The sequence below is a fragment of the Lissotriton vulgaris genome, chromosome 10, assembly GCF_964263255.1.
Source record: "Lissotriton vulgaris chromosome 10, aLisVul1.2, whole genome shotgun sequence".
Taxonomy (NCBI): domain Eukaryota; kingdom Metazoa; phylum Chordata; class Amphibia; order Caudata; family Salamandridae; genus Lissotriton; species Lissotriton vulgaris.
In genome coordinates this window covers 211,454,518-211,466,876 of record NC_141698.1, presented here as the reverse complement: position 1 = coordinate 211,466,876, position 12,359 = coordinate 211,454,518, and the positions used below count along the sequence as shown (strand labels likewise).

General features: G+C 48.0%; 1 protein-coding gene across 1 annotated transcript in view; it reads right to left on the bottom strand.

Annotated features, from left to right (window-relative positions):
- MINDY4 (MINDY lysine 48 deubiquitinase 4) overlaps positions 1 to 12,359 on the bottom strand; it is a 718,486-nt gene that overhangs the window by 94,242 nt on the left and 611,885 nt on the right. The window contains exon 14 of the mRNA XM_086940895.1: positions 5,196 to 5,259. Within this exon, the coding sequence (XP_086797021.1) occupies positions 5,196 to 5,259 (64 nt within the window). The remainder of the gene's footprint in view (positions 1 to 5,195; positions 5,260 to 12,359) is intronic.

Below are 12,359 nucleotides of genomic sequence, written 5' to 3'. Positions count from 1 at the left end.
AACAACCTCCGGGTGAAGCCTCCACTCGTGGTCGGCAGAGAACTGCCGACTGAGACTGTCTGCACGCACGTTCAGAACTCCGGCCAGATGATTTGCCACCAGACAAATCTGATGGTCCTGAACCCAGGACCAGAGACGCAGAGCCTCTCTGCAGAGACACTGCGACCCTACTCCTCCCTGCTTGTTGATGTACCACATCGCAGTCGTGTTGTCCGTTAGGACTTGAACCGAACGACCGCGAAGGGAAGGGAGGAAGGCCTTGAGCGCCAAACGTATCGCCCTCAATTCCAGAAGGTTGATGTGAAACAACCTTTCTTCCGGAGACCAAAGACCTTTGACCTCCAGGTCTCCCAGATGAGCACCCCACCCGAGAGTGGATGCATCCGTTATCACTGTGGCCACTGATGTAGGCAGTTGAAAAGGCTTTCCTTGCGACAGATTGCCTTCCACGCCCCACCAAGACAGATCCGCTGCAGCTTCCCTGGAGATCTTCACTGACTCCCTGAGATCTCCGTTGTGCTGATACCACTGCCTGCGGAGGCACCACTGGAGCGCCCTCATGTGCCAGCGTGCATGACTGACCAACAGAATGCAAGAAGCCATCAGACCGAGCAGGCGAAGGACCTTCAGGACTGGAACAACCGCTCCATTGAAAAATAAAGGAATCATTTCCTGAATGTCGTGAATCCTTTGAGGTGGAGGGAATGCACGACATACAGAAGTGTCCAGTACCGCACCTATGAACAGGTTGCGCTGGGAGGGCACCAGGTGAGATTTGGGTACGTTTATCGAAAAACCCAACCTGTGTAACAACTGAGTTGTCTCCTGCAGATGATGGAGCACCATCTCCGGCGACTCTGCTTTGATCAGCCAGTCGTCTAGATAAGGGAATACAGGAATCCCCGACCTTCTGAGATGCGCAGCCACCACTGCCATCACCTTGGTGAAAACTCGAGGCGCAGTAGTAAGTCCAAACGGGAGGACCGCAAACTGGTAGTGCTGCGATCCCACCGTAAAACGGAGATACTTCCTGTGCGACTTCAGGATTGGGATGTGAAAATACGCATCCTGCAAGTCGATCGACACCATCCAGTCTTCTTCCATCAGCGCCAGAAGAACCTGAGCAAGGGTGAGCATTTTGAACTTCTCCTGTTTGAGATAGAGGTTCAAAATCCTGAGATCCAGGATCGGCCGAAGCCTGCCATCCTTCTTGGGAATCAAGAAATACCGGGAGTAGCACCCTTGACCCCTCTCCTGCTCTGGAACCACCTCTATTGCACCCTTTCGAAACAGTGCCAGGACTTCCTCCTGCAGGAGAAGCAGGTGGTCCTCCGAACAATAACCTTGGCAAGGAGGGTAATTGGGAGGGAACTCCTGAAAAGGAAGTGCATACCCATTCTCTACGAGATTGAGAACCCAAAGATCTGATGTAACCGATTCCCAATCTCGTAGAAAGTGAGTAAGCCGACCCCCTACTGGCCCTACATGATCCAGAATGGAGGATCTAGGGCTGCTTTGCTGATGCGGGTGGGGGTTGGGCATTATTGGAGGAAGTGGAGGAAGAGGAGACTTGACGTCCACGTCCACGACCCCTCTGTCTACCTCTATAGGACCTATATAGAGGGTTCTGCTGCAGCTGCTGTTGTTGTTGTTGGCCCTGCTTGAAGGGACGAAAAGAAGATTTACCAAATCCCTTGAATTTTCTAGTCGTCGACCCTCTCATCTGCAGACCCAAAGACCTTGCAGTGGCACGGCTGTCCTTAAACCTCTCCAAGGCCACATCAGCCTTCTTACCAAAAAGGCCAGTTCCTTCAAAGGGTAAGTCCAGCAATGTAGACTGCACATCCGCTGAGAAATCAGAAGACTTTAACCATGCGGCTCTCCTGGTCGCAATGGATGAGCCCATAATTCTAGCAACAGAATCCACAGTGTCCATGCCGCTTTGAATGACCATGCGGGCCGCAGCCTGAGTGTCAGAGACCACTTCATTAAAGTTCTTCTTATCCTCCTCAGGAAGTTTTGATGACAATTGCTTCACTGAGTCCATTAGCGCATGCACATATCTACCTAAAAGGCAAGTAGCACTTGATGACTTAAGAGCCATGCTCCCAGAAGAGAAAGTCTTCTTCGCAGACTGATCTAATTTCTTAGACTCTTTGTCAGCTGGCACTTGAGGGAAAGAGCCTGCAGCCCTATTAGAGCAAGCCGCCTGAACCACAAGACTTTCCGGAGATGGATGCGAAGAAAGAAATGCAGGGTCATCAGGAGCCACCCTATAGCGCCTTGCAATAACCCTTGAAACTGCAGGAGCAGACAACGGCCTCTTCCAAATCTCCTTAATTGGATCCGTCAAGGCATCAGTAAATGGCAGTGTAGGCTCAACAATCGAAGAAGGAGAATGCAAGACTTCAGTGAGGATGTTGGGCTTGTACTCCACTGTGGGCAGCCTTAAGCTAAGAAGGTCAGCAGCCTTCCTAATAACCACGTGATAGGGTGCCACGTCCCTTGATGGAGCATCAGAAGTTGAAGGCAGACCCCACTCGGGAGAGAGTTCCAGACCACTAGCATCCCGAAGCTCATCGAAATCATCATCATGATCAGGAAGCTCGCCTTCTTCCACATCAGAACTTTCATCATCTTTTTGTTCGAGAAGACGCTGAGCTCTTCGCCTCGACCACTCCAAACAAATCGAAGTCGACGGATCCGGTAACGACTCCGACGGAGCCGGTTCCGACGTCGATCGAGGAGCCGGAGCAGCAGAACGAGAGTCATGAACAGGTGTGGTACCTCGACCTCGACTGCGAGGTCGATCCGGAGTCGGCGAAGCCGCATGCGGAGTCGAAGACCTCGGTGGAGCCGTACCGAGCCATGGTGAAAGAGGCGCCGGCATGAAAGGCATAAATGGAGCTGGGGCGTACGACTGAGGAATACCCAGATTGTACGATAATGGACCCATGGGACCAACAGGCGCTCCAGTGGGGTACATTGCCCTAGAATATACTACAAACATCGCATTGAGAAAATGCGAGGGATCCTGTCCAGGACCAGGAAAGGAAGGGTACGGACCTACCGGATGTTCCAATGGAGGCCGCCCCGACACATCCTCACCCTGACCTTCTGGGTTCACAGGAGTCTCCGCCGAAGCCGGATCTTGAGGAGTCACCTCTTCTTCCTCTTCATGCTCCGAGGATACCGGCTCCGGGTCCGGCTCCGGGTCCGGCTCCGGCTCCGGAGCCGGAGAACCTTCTTTTGATAAAGCAGGCGAAGGAGAGACAAAGTCTTTACGATGTTTGTGAGACCTTCTCTTCGAGTCAGAGGATTCCTTCTCCGAATGATGTTTCGAACTGTGCTTCCTCCTCTTATGCTTTCTCCTCGAGGAGCTCGAAGCGTGACCGGAAGCCGACTTAGATCTAGACCTAGATCTTTCTCTGGATTTTGACTTCGCTTTAGATCTCGACTCCTCTCCAGACCTCGAACCCGCTCTGGATCTCGACGCCGATCCCGACTTCGACCGAGACCTTTGCTTCGACCTCGATCTTCGTGACTTCGATCTCGAACATCGTCGAGAATCCTGTTTCACTTTCGCCAAAAGTAATTTAGCTTCACGCTCTCGAAGCGCCTTTGGATTCATTTTAAAACAGGAATCGCAGTTCTTGACGTCGTGACTCGAACCAAGACACCACAAACAATCCTTATGTGGGTCAGTGATGGACATCATGCGGGCACAAGACCTACATGGCTTAAAGCCTGTTTTCCTCGACGACATCTCCGGAGAAGAACCAAGTCGTAAGAGAGAAACAGTGACAATTATTTAACAGAAAGATACTAGGTATGGCAGAAGATCCCGAAAACCGTTAGCGTCGGAGACGCGGAAAAAAGGGAACTGACGTCATCACGCCGGCGTGGGCCTGATATGGGGTCGGTGACGTCAGATGGAGTCGCGCGCGATGCCGTGCTCCTGTGACGTCGCCCACGTCGGCGTGCTACGAAGAAAATTTCCAAACGTTGCTGACGCAAGGGGGATATTCACAAGGTGAGGAATCCACACGGCAGATGTATCTATCAGAAGTGACTCTTATAGCGACAGTGTAAATTATGGCAACATCTATATGAAAACCAGGCTGTTTTGTATCTTAAAGCAGTAGATGGCATGAACAGGTGCAGAAATAAGTGTGAACCAAATCTCAATTAAGAAGAAGCACTTAAGGCAATAGTCAGAAATCAGGATATGAATAAAGGATCCAGAGAAAAGACTGAGCCTTTGGCTAGGAGACCATATCGGAATCCCTGTGTAGCGGTGGACAATGGGGACCAAGGTGATAGGATGGGATCGTCTGGGTGCTGTGTGTTGGACGGGTGCACTGAATCTATTGGTGGAAGCGGCATAAGAGTGGAGGAAGATATATTTGACCAAGGAAGTGGTAGATGAAGGCTCCCATTGCATTTTGAGGTGCTGGACTAGAGATTTGTAGACGACTAGAGTGAGACATGGGATACTGAGTTAATAGTATGAGTGGAGGACATGCATTTGATTACAGTGTACAAACACATCTACAAAGGCAGTGGGTCAGTTGTGAAGCAATTGCATGCAGCAATGAAATACAGCAATTAATCACCAAAGCGTAAGAATCATTTTCAGTTTGAGATGACACCATAATAGGCTATCAAGGGTAGTCTTAGTATATTGTTTCTGGTTTTGAAAGTTAGATATATTACAGTGTCATAGATGACTGTGGTTTTGCATTGGACAATCACACACCTGGCTAATGGGGATACCACAGGCACAGGCACTTTTGGAGAGGCATATTTTGTACAAAATGTCAGAGGTCAATCATTTGTTGATGACAAAGACATATAGCACAAATGAATGGTTGTTTGCACTTCAAAGGAATCCTGTCACTATTGCATAACTCTATAAATCCATGTGTTTATGACCAAAGTGGGTCCATATGGCAGGACTCTCATTTCAGGAGTAGATTAGATCTGTGCATGAAATGCAGTCTGATATCTTGAGGAAGAGTAGGGCTGGAATTCATTTACAGGTATAAACACGAGCTGAGCTGAGCATGCGTATATAAGTACTGGGAAGAACTATAGCTATTAAGATCACAACAGTTGTCAACTAAGCAAAATATGGCATTATGCTAAAACCATCACTATTTTAATAAAATATATAGCACACCATGTATGCTCACCTGCGTGCAGTATCCATGGGCTCCAATCAAACAATTAGTTGGTACATCAAAATCCGCACGTACTCTGTAAACAAAGGAATTACAAGTTTTAGACTCCTTATGGATCTATATAACAGTCCAAGAATTGAATAGCTGTATTAGATTTTTGGGGATTTATGAGAACATGTAGGCACCTAACCAAGATCATGGTGGACTGTATAACAAACGGTACAAAGAAAATCTTTCATGCAGCTCCTACAATTGCTGTTTCTTCTGCAAAAAGTAGTCTAGATTTGACCAACAATAACTATTAAAATCTATATTTGAGATTAAAAGGTAGCATGACATCCTTTAAATACTCACGTGGTCAATAACCTTGGTGATTTGCTACCAGAAATCTTTGACACAAAGCTAAATGTATTAAGGTACCTCCAACTGAGGTACCTACTAATTTAAAGGAACTATACCTGAAATACGCAGCCAATAACCGTGACAACAACTCTCTAACTTTACTTTTACCATGCTTTAGTAAAAAGAAATAGCACTTCTAGGAGAAATGAAACCTCCCTTCCGCCCAACAAACACTTCCTTACTTCTGCTCTTACAAACATATCCTGCCCAATATTCCATAGCGGTAATAGCAACAGTGAATAGTTTCCCCATAGAAGACACATCACATGGCATCTTTTAAGCAAGCTCTCATTTGATCAAGTTAACACCTTAAAAACTTTCCTAAAGTAATAATTACATACCAACTATAGACCAAACTGCATTAGCTAACTAACATTTATATGAAGGAGGTACAAAGTTGCAAGTTCACCTGAAAGGCCTTTTCATAGCGAAGGTTTTTTATGTTGTATGTTGGAGAGCGATGCCTCAACTCCAACATGGGGTAGAACCTGCTCTGGTTACCATGCTGGATAATGTATTTGAGGCAGTGACTTAGAAAACTAGCTTTGGATGCTGATGCCACTTTTAACACTGTGAATCATCACTGTGGGTGTTTTAACTCTCCGAAGATAAAAGAGTAAACCCAGAGAGGTTTGGAGGCATGGATCATTTTGACACGTTTCCCTTGCTTAGAGGACACTGCAATGACTGCCATTTACCAGCTGAATCGAGACTTAGTCCATGTGAACGATCGCCCTGGGCCTACATTGGCCACGGAAGAGAGGAGGAGCCCTGCTTGAGCTTCTGACAGAGAGAGAAGTGCGACCCAGGGGACGTGCAGAGGACACCAAGGCGGAGACCGGAGGAGAGGATGATCTGCTTACAGGTAGGAGCGGACTACCGCCTCCCCCCAGGATGGAACACCGACTGCCTGTGACTGCCAGCAGGGGCCGCTGAGACGGTGAGAAGACCTTTACTCCTGCAAGATAGAGTAGGTTTGGATGTAGCTCAGAGGGCCTGGGCAGGGAGCTTCTGGTGATAAAAAGAGATAAAGCACCGGTAGAAAAGGAAACTCTGGGTCCTGGCCGGTGGTTTAACTGAGGTGGGCAATTGTAGTGGAGAAGAACTGGGTGCTCGGTTCATTCACCTTAGGTTGCTGGGATTGAGGCTGCATATTAGGAACAGCAACCTTTAGACCCTGGAGACTGAGCAGTGGAGCTCTAAGCAGGAAACCCAGGCCGTGTTGAGCAAGTGCTGTGCATTGGTGAAAACACTGTACCTGGTGGCCGTGCTGAGATACCACTGTGTATTAATGAGGATCAACGAACAGAAGTGACTATGCGAAGGAGTAACTAGACGGTGCCCGCACACAGTAGGACAGCTACGTTCTTGAACAGTGATGTGTCTAAATGGTGTAAGAGGCGAAACAGTGAGTGGTTGAGTACCAAATTAATGCCATGCCCCCACCCCGAAGCCCTCTTAAAACCCTACACTTGCTGGCAAGACTCCTTTAAATGGTGCATCGTGTTACCGGACAATGTTACCGGCTCTCTCAGATCTCCCCTGCCTGGCCACAGATTATCTCCCCAATGTCCGATTTGAGAGATCAGAGCTAAGAGACTTTCATGAATCTGATTGGAGAATGGGCAAAACCAGGGCTAAGCCATCAGAAATACATGCTGACCAAGGGGAGACCTCAGATGCACAACAACAGGAACCAGGGACCTCCAGTGATCCAATGCAGCAGCAATTGACTAAAATCCTTGAGGCCATCGCTACACTATGCCAGGACATCAGCAGAATGTCTGTAGGACTGGGTCTACTTCGACAAGAACACCACATGCTAGCAGACAGAGTTAAGGTGACAGAATCCTCCCTTGCTGATCTCCACCCTGTGCAAGTAACAACTTCCCTCCAGATACAGAACTTATGGGCAGGGTTTGCGCTTGAACGCAGAGTGGAAGACACAGAAAGGCGCAATAGTCGCAACAAAATCTGGGTGGTTGGGCTACCCAAGGGTGTGGAGACCACAGACATGGTCACCTATTAGGAAAATTGGCTTAAATCAGTGTGGCACTGGAAGGCCTCTCTGCCTTTTACACACTTGAAAGAGCACATAGAGTGCCAGTCCGCCTGCAGGCACCAGGCTGCCCTCCATGCCCAGTGGTGGCACAACTCCTTCACTCTAAAGACCTAATGCTCCATAAAGCTAGATCTACAGGCCCCTTCACATTTAATAACAGAAAGGTCTCCACATTCCCTGATTACACGATGGAAGTACAAAGGAGGAGAACATATTTTTTCGAAGTCAAGAAGACCCTTAGGAGGAGGACCTAGAATGCTCCTTGATGTTTCCTGCAAGGTTTTGGATGATGTTGGAAGGCAAGACTTATTTCTGCGAAGACCCGGCAGCGGCCTGGGACTGGATTGAATCCTATAAGACCGGGACACAACCCCCTAAAGACAGAATTGAACTTACAAAAGCAGGGGAGAGGAGAAAGAGACCAAGGAGATGAACCAAGAGGGCCCAGCAAAAACACCCAGCCCATTACAAACTGAAAACTAAAGAGCGGCTGCCCTTCAGGCAGTGGCATCGATCATGAAGGGATCGGAGAATATATTGGAGTCTGGCTCTCCTTCAGTGAAAGGAATGGGGGATTCTGAATCCAAGTCTTCTCGAGTGGACAGAACACAGATGCCAGAGGGGACCCCCAGGACAGCTGATGACATCATTTAATGAGAAGATGGAAGAAAATAGCTGCAACCACCTGTCTACATGATATCCTAATAAGGGTCAAGGAGTGATTGTTGGCTGACTAATATGGGCTTGGCCCGATGCATTTGGATCAGGAAATACTGCTCTAGAAGTGTAGTCTGCCCCCCATTGGAGGACTCAATCTGAACTTGGGTTTGGGTCTTCTGATTCATCATCATAGTTCACTCACGGTTTGGGCGGCTGGCTGTCGCCAGACTGCTCTTGGGAAGGGGAGTTATAGTTTATGGATGTCTTATATCTTATGTTGCATCTGTTCGCTTTACATGCATGAGTGGCCCGATAAGTTACATTGGGTTGGGGTGGGGGAAGGGATGGGTTAACAATTTCTGATTCACAATGACTACACCATCCTACACGCTAAATGTCATGACATGGAATATCAGGGGGTTGTGGTTGGCAAACAAACACCACAACATCCATCAATATTTGCGTAGGGGAGAAGTACAGATAGCCATACTACAGGAAACACATTCTTATTCAAAGTGAAGTGGAGAACCTGCATAGGCGGTGGAAGCGACAGGTATTTGCCACCTCCTTTTCGGCATATGCAAGAGGGGTGCTGATATGGGTGAGGGCAGGAGTCCCATTTGAACCTCAGCTCATTGACAAAGAGGGCTGTTATATCATGGTTGCGGGAAAACTATGGGGATGTGAGGTAACACTAGGCACTGAGTATGCCCCAAATCAGGACTAGGCCCCCTTCCTACATAAACTATTAGCTCCTCTGGGCGAATTAGCAGCAGTAAACTTACTCCTTGGGGGAGACTTTAATAGTGTAGCCAGTGTTCTGTTAAATCTATGGACTCCTCTATTGACGGGAGCTTAAGCCGTCATAATGCTAAAGGGTTACGTGATTGGATGACACACTGGGGACTGGAAGATATATGGAGGACGCACCCCTCTTTAAGAGACTATTCCTTCTACTCGCCCATGTATCAGGTACACACACGCCTAGAACCTTTTTGTGCTCCATGCCCTTGGTAATGCTGTTGCTGCACTGCATACTTAGGATGCACAATGTTGGATCACTGTCCATTATTATTAGAGTTTAAATCCTTAGGGATTGGCCCCCTGGTCCTCTTGTGGCAGCTCAATATACAGGTGCTGGGAGATGTCTGCTATTAGGAAACCCTGCAGCTCCCCATCAATAATTATTTCACTGATAATATGCAGATGTCATCCACAGGACTGTTAGATTGAGATGCATTTAAGACAGTGGCATGTGGACACTGCCTAGGTCGCTCAATAGGGATACAATAGGAATTACTTTTAGAATTACAGACACAAGAGGATGGATTACACCAACTGGGAAATACAAGGGGAACAGAGCCTGAGGAGCCAGAGGATCTGAGAGAGATGCGTTAATTTTATAACAAAGCTTGAGAGCGGTTACGGTGCCATGATCTCAGAGAATATCACATGAGAGTACAGGAGGAAGAGGGGAGACCAGGTAAATTACTGCCATGGTTGATACGGCAGAGGATCCCCGATTACACAGGTGAAGGATGGAAGCGGTGGCATTGTATATGACCTGAGGGAATAAATGTCCTTTTTTTGTGATTATTACAGAAAATTGTATGACACGCACCCCTGATCCCACTGACCGAGCAGAGGGACTTTCTGGAAGGGTTACCACTCCGAACATTAGACCCCCAGTCTAGGAAGACGCTGGGCGGACCGGTGATGGTGCAGGGAGTCCGAGCTTTCATTAAAAGCATGGCTACTGGGAAGACCCCGGGACCAGATGGCCTTTCAGCAGAATTCTACTCGACCTATGCCCCTGTATTTACCTCCAAATTAGTTACACTATATGCAGAACATTTAATACTTAGGCGACCTCCAGATTCCTTGTGTGATGCAGTGGTGATCCCTCACCCCAAAACGACTATCCCTGGGGCCTCCCCGCAAGACTTCCGCCCCCTCTCCATGCTTAAAATAGATTTTAAAATCCTTAGTAAGGTTAGGACGCTTCGATTACTTCCACCCATGACTACTTTGTTTCACCCTGACCAGACCGGTTTTATCCCTTCTCGGAATACATCCCTTAATTTGCAGAAATCGTACTCTCTTTTGTTTCATTTGAAGGTCCAGGCCCTTCCGCAGGCAGCTTTTTTGTCAATCAGGATGGAAAAGGCAAAGGCTTTGACACCATGCAGTGGGATTACCTGTTTGAAACCATGCAACAGATGGGTCTATGGGATGATTGGCTGAAATGGATGAAGTTATTGTATGAGGCCCCAACGGCAAGGGTTAGACCAGGCAGGACTGTATGCCAACTGTATGGTATTTTCCAGGGGACCAGCCAGCGCTGCTCCCTATCGCCACTCTTGTTTGCTCTTGCAATTGAACTGCTAGCTGTCCTGTCAGAATGGGTGGGGAGGGAATGGGGATACCCCTGGGAGGACATAAGCATATCAACTCCTTATATGTGGATGAACTTCTGATATATCTGGGGGATGCAATGACAGGCACTACCTTGGCACTTGAACTGCTGGGGAAATTTGACAGTGTGTCCGTTTTTAAAAGTTAATAGAACCAAGTCATATTATTCCTGGTCGACCCCTCATTTTCTAGACCCCAGGAACTCCAGGTTGAACTTAATTGGGCTCAACCCACTTTTAGATACCTGGGAATTCCCATTTGTCACTCCCTGGAAGACTTCAGAGAGGGCAATCTTGGGAGGGCACTTCGGTCCCTTAGGTCGTGTCCCCTTCTGGTGCCCCTTGCGCCTACCTATCAAGGCCCGGATCTCCTTATCTAAAATGGTTATCCTTCTGCGTTTGTTATATTATTTTACTAACCTTACGATCACAATCCTGGTTAGTTGGTTTTGTCAGCTTGACTCTCTACTGAGGAATCTCCGTTGGGATACAGGACGATACAGGGTATCCTTGATAGACTCTGCAATGCCCTATGAGTGAGGGAGGACTTGGAATCCCCAGTTTTGAACTTTATTTCCTGGCTTCCCAACTGCAGTCGGTTACCCAGTGGTTAGTTGGGATACTGTTGGACGACATAGACAAGACAGGGAGGGAGGTGGGCTCATGGCTCCTGGCTAAATTGCTTAATCCAGCTGTGGAGGTCCTGTGCCAATCTCCGTTATTGGTGACGGCTCTGCAATGTGGGCTGGTTAATATGACAGGCATACCATTGTATTCTCCAGTACTGCCACTGATCAGACTAACGCACGGAGACCCAATTTCTATATTGTCAGCTGAACAGTTGAGAGCCTAGACCGAGGTGAGCTTACCTACTGCAGGGGACCTCTTCCACCAGGATACTCTTATCCCCCTGGAAGATTTAGGGGAGGATGGAGAACTCCCTGTTCGTCAGTTCCTATACTATGAGGCCCTAATACACACATTTCAGGAATTATGGGGAGGTTGCATTCTGTGTTAACCTTGGGTTCGGATGGCCACTTAGTGAAGTGGTTGTATTGTTCACTATCAGAGGAATCTTGTAAACCTATAACACCGCACGCAACATGAGCGCTGGGAGACGATATTGAAAAGTGAGCTATCTAACCCAGAGTGGACAGAATGCTTGCACACCATAGAACGATTTCCTGCAATTCCAGATTGAAATATACACAATTCAACTAATTGCACATGACATACATGACGCCCACAACCTAAGAGTAGTTTATGGTAGTGTGCCCAAGGTTGCCCTAGATTTGATTATGAGGATGCAGATTTTGTCCATATTACATGGGCATGGGCATGCCCCAGCCTGCGGTCGTATTGGCAGCCACTGGTGGCAGCCGTAAACGAGACCCTGGGCGCACATTGTCTCCTAATGTTGAGGTCTGTTTACTCGGACTCTTCCCACAGCCCCCTAAACGGAAAGTCAGGAACTGATTTCTAGATCTGGCTTTAGTTCTAGCTAAAAGGAGAATAGCCATGGCCTGGAAGTCTGCGATGGGCCCAAGGGTGGAGGACTGGAGATGAGACGTGGCACAAAGGTCTGGAGCTGAAGGGAGGGCTTTGACCAGGGAAGAAGCGAGAGGCCTGCAGAGGCGC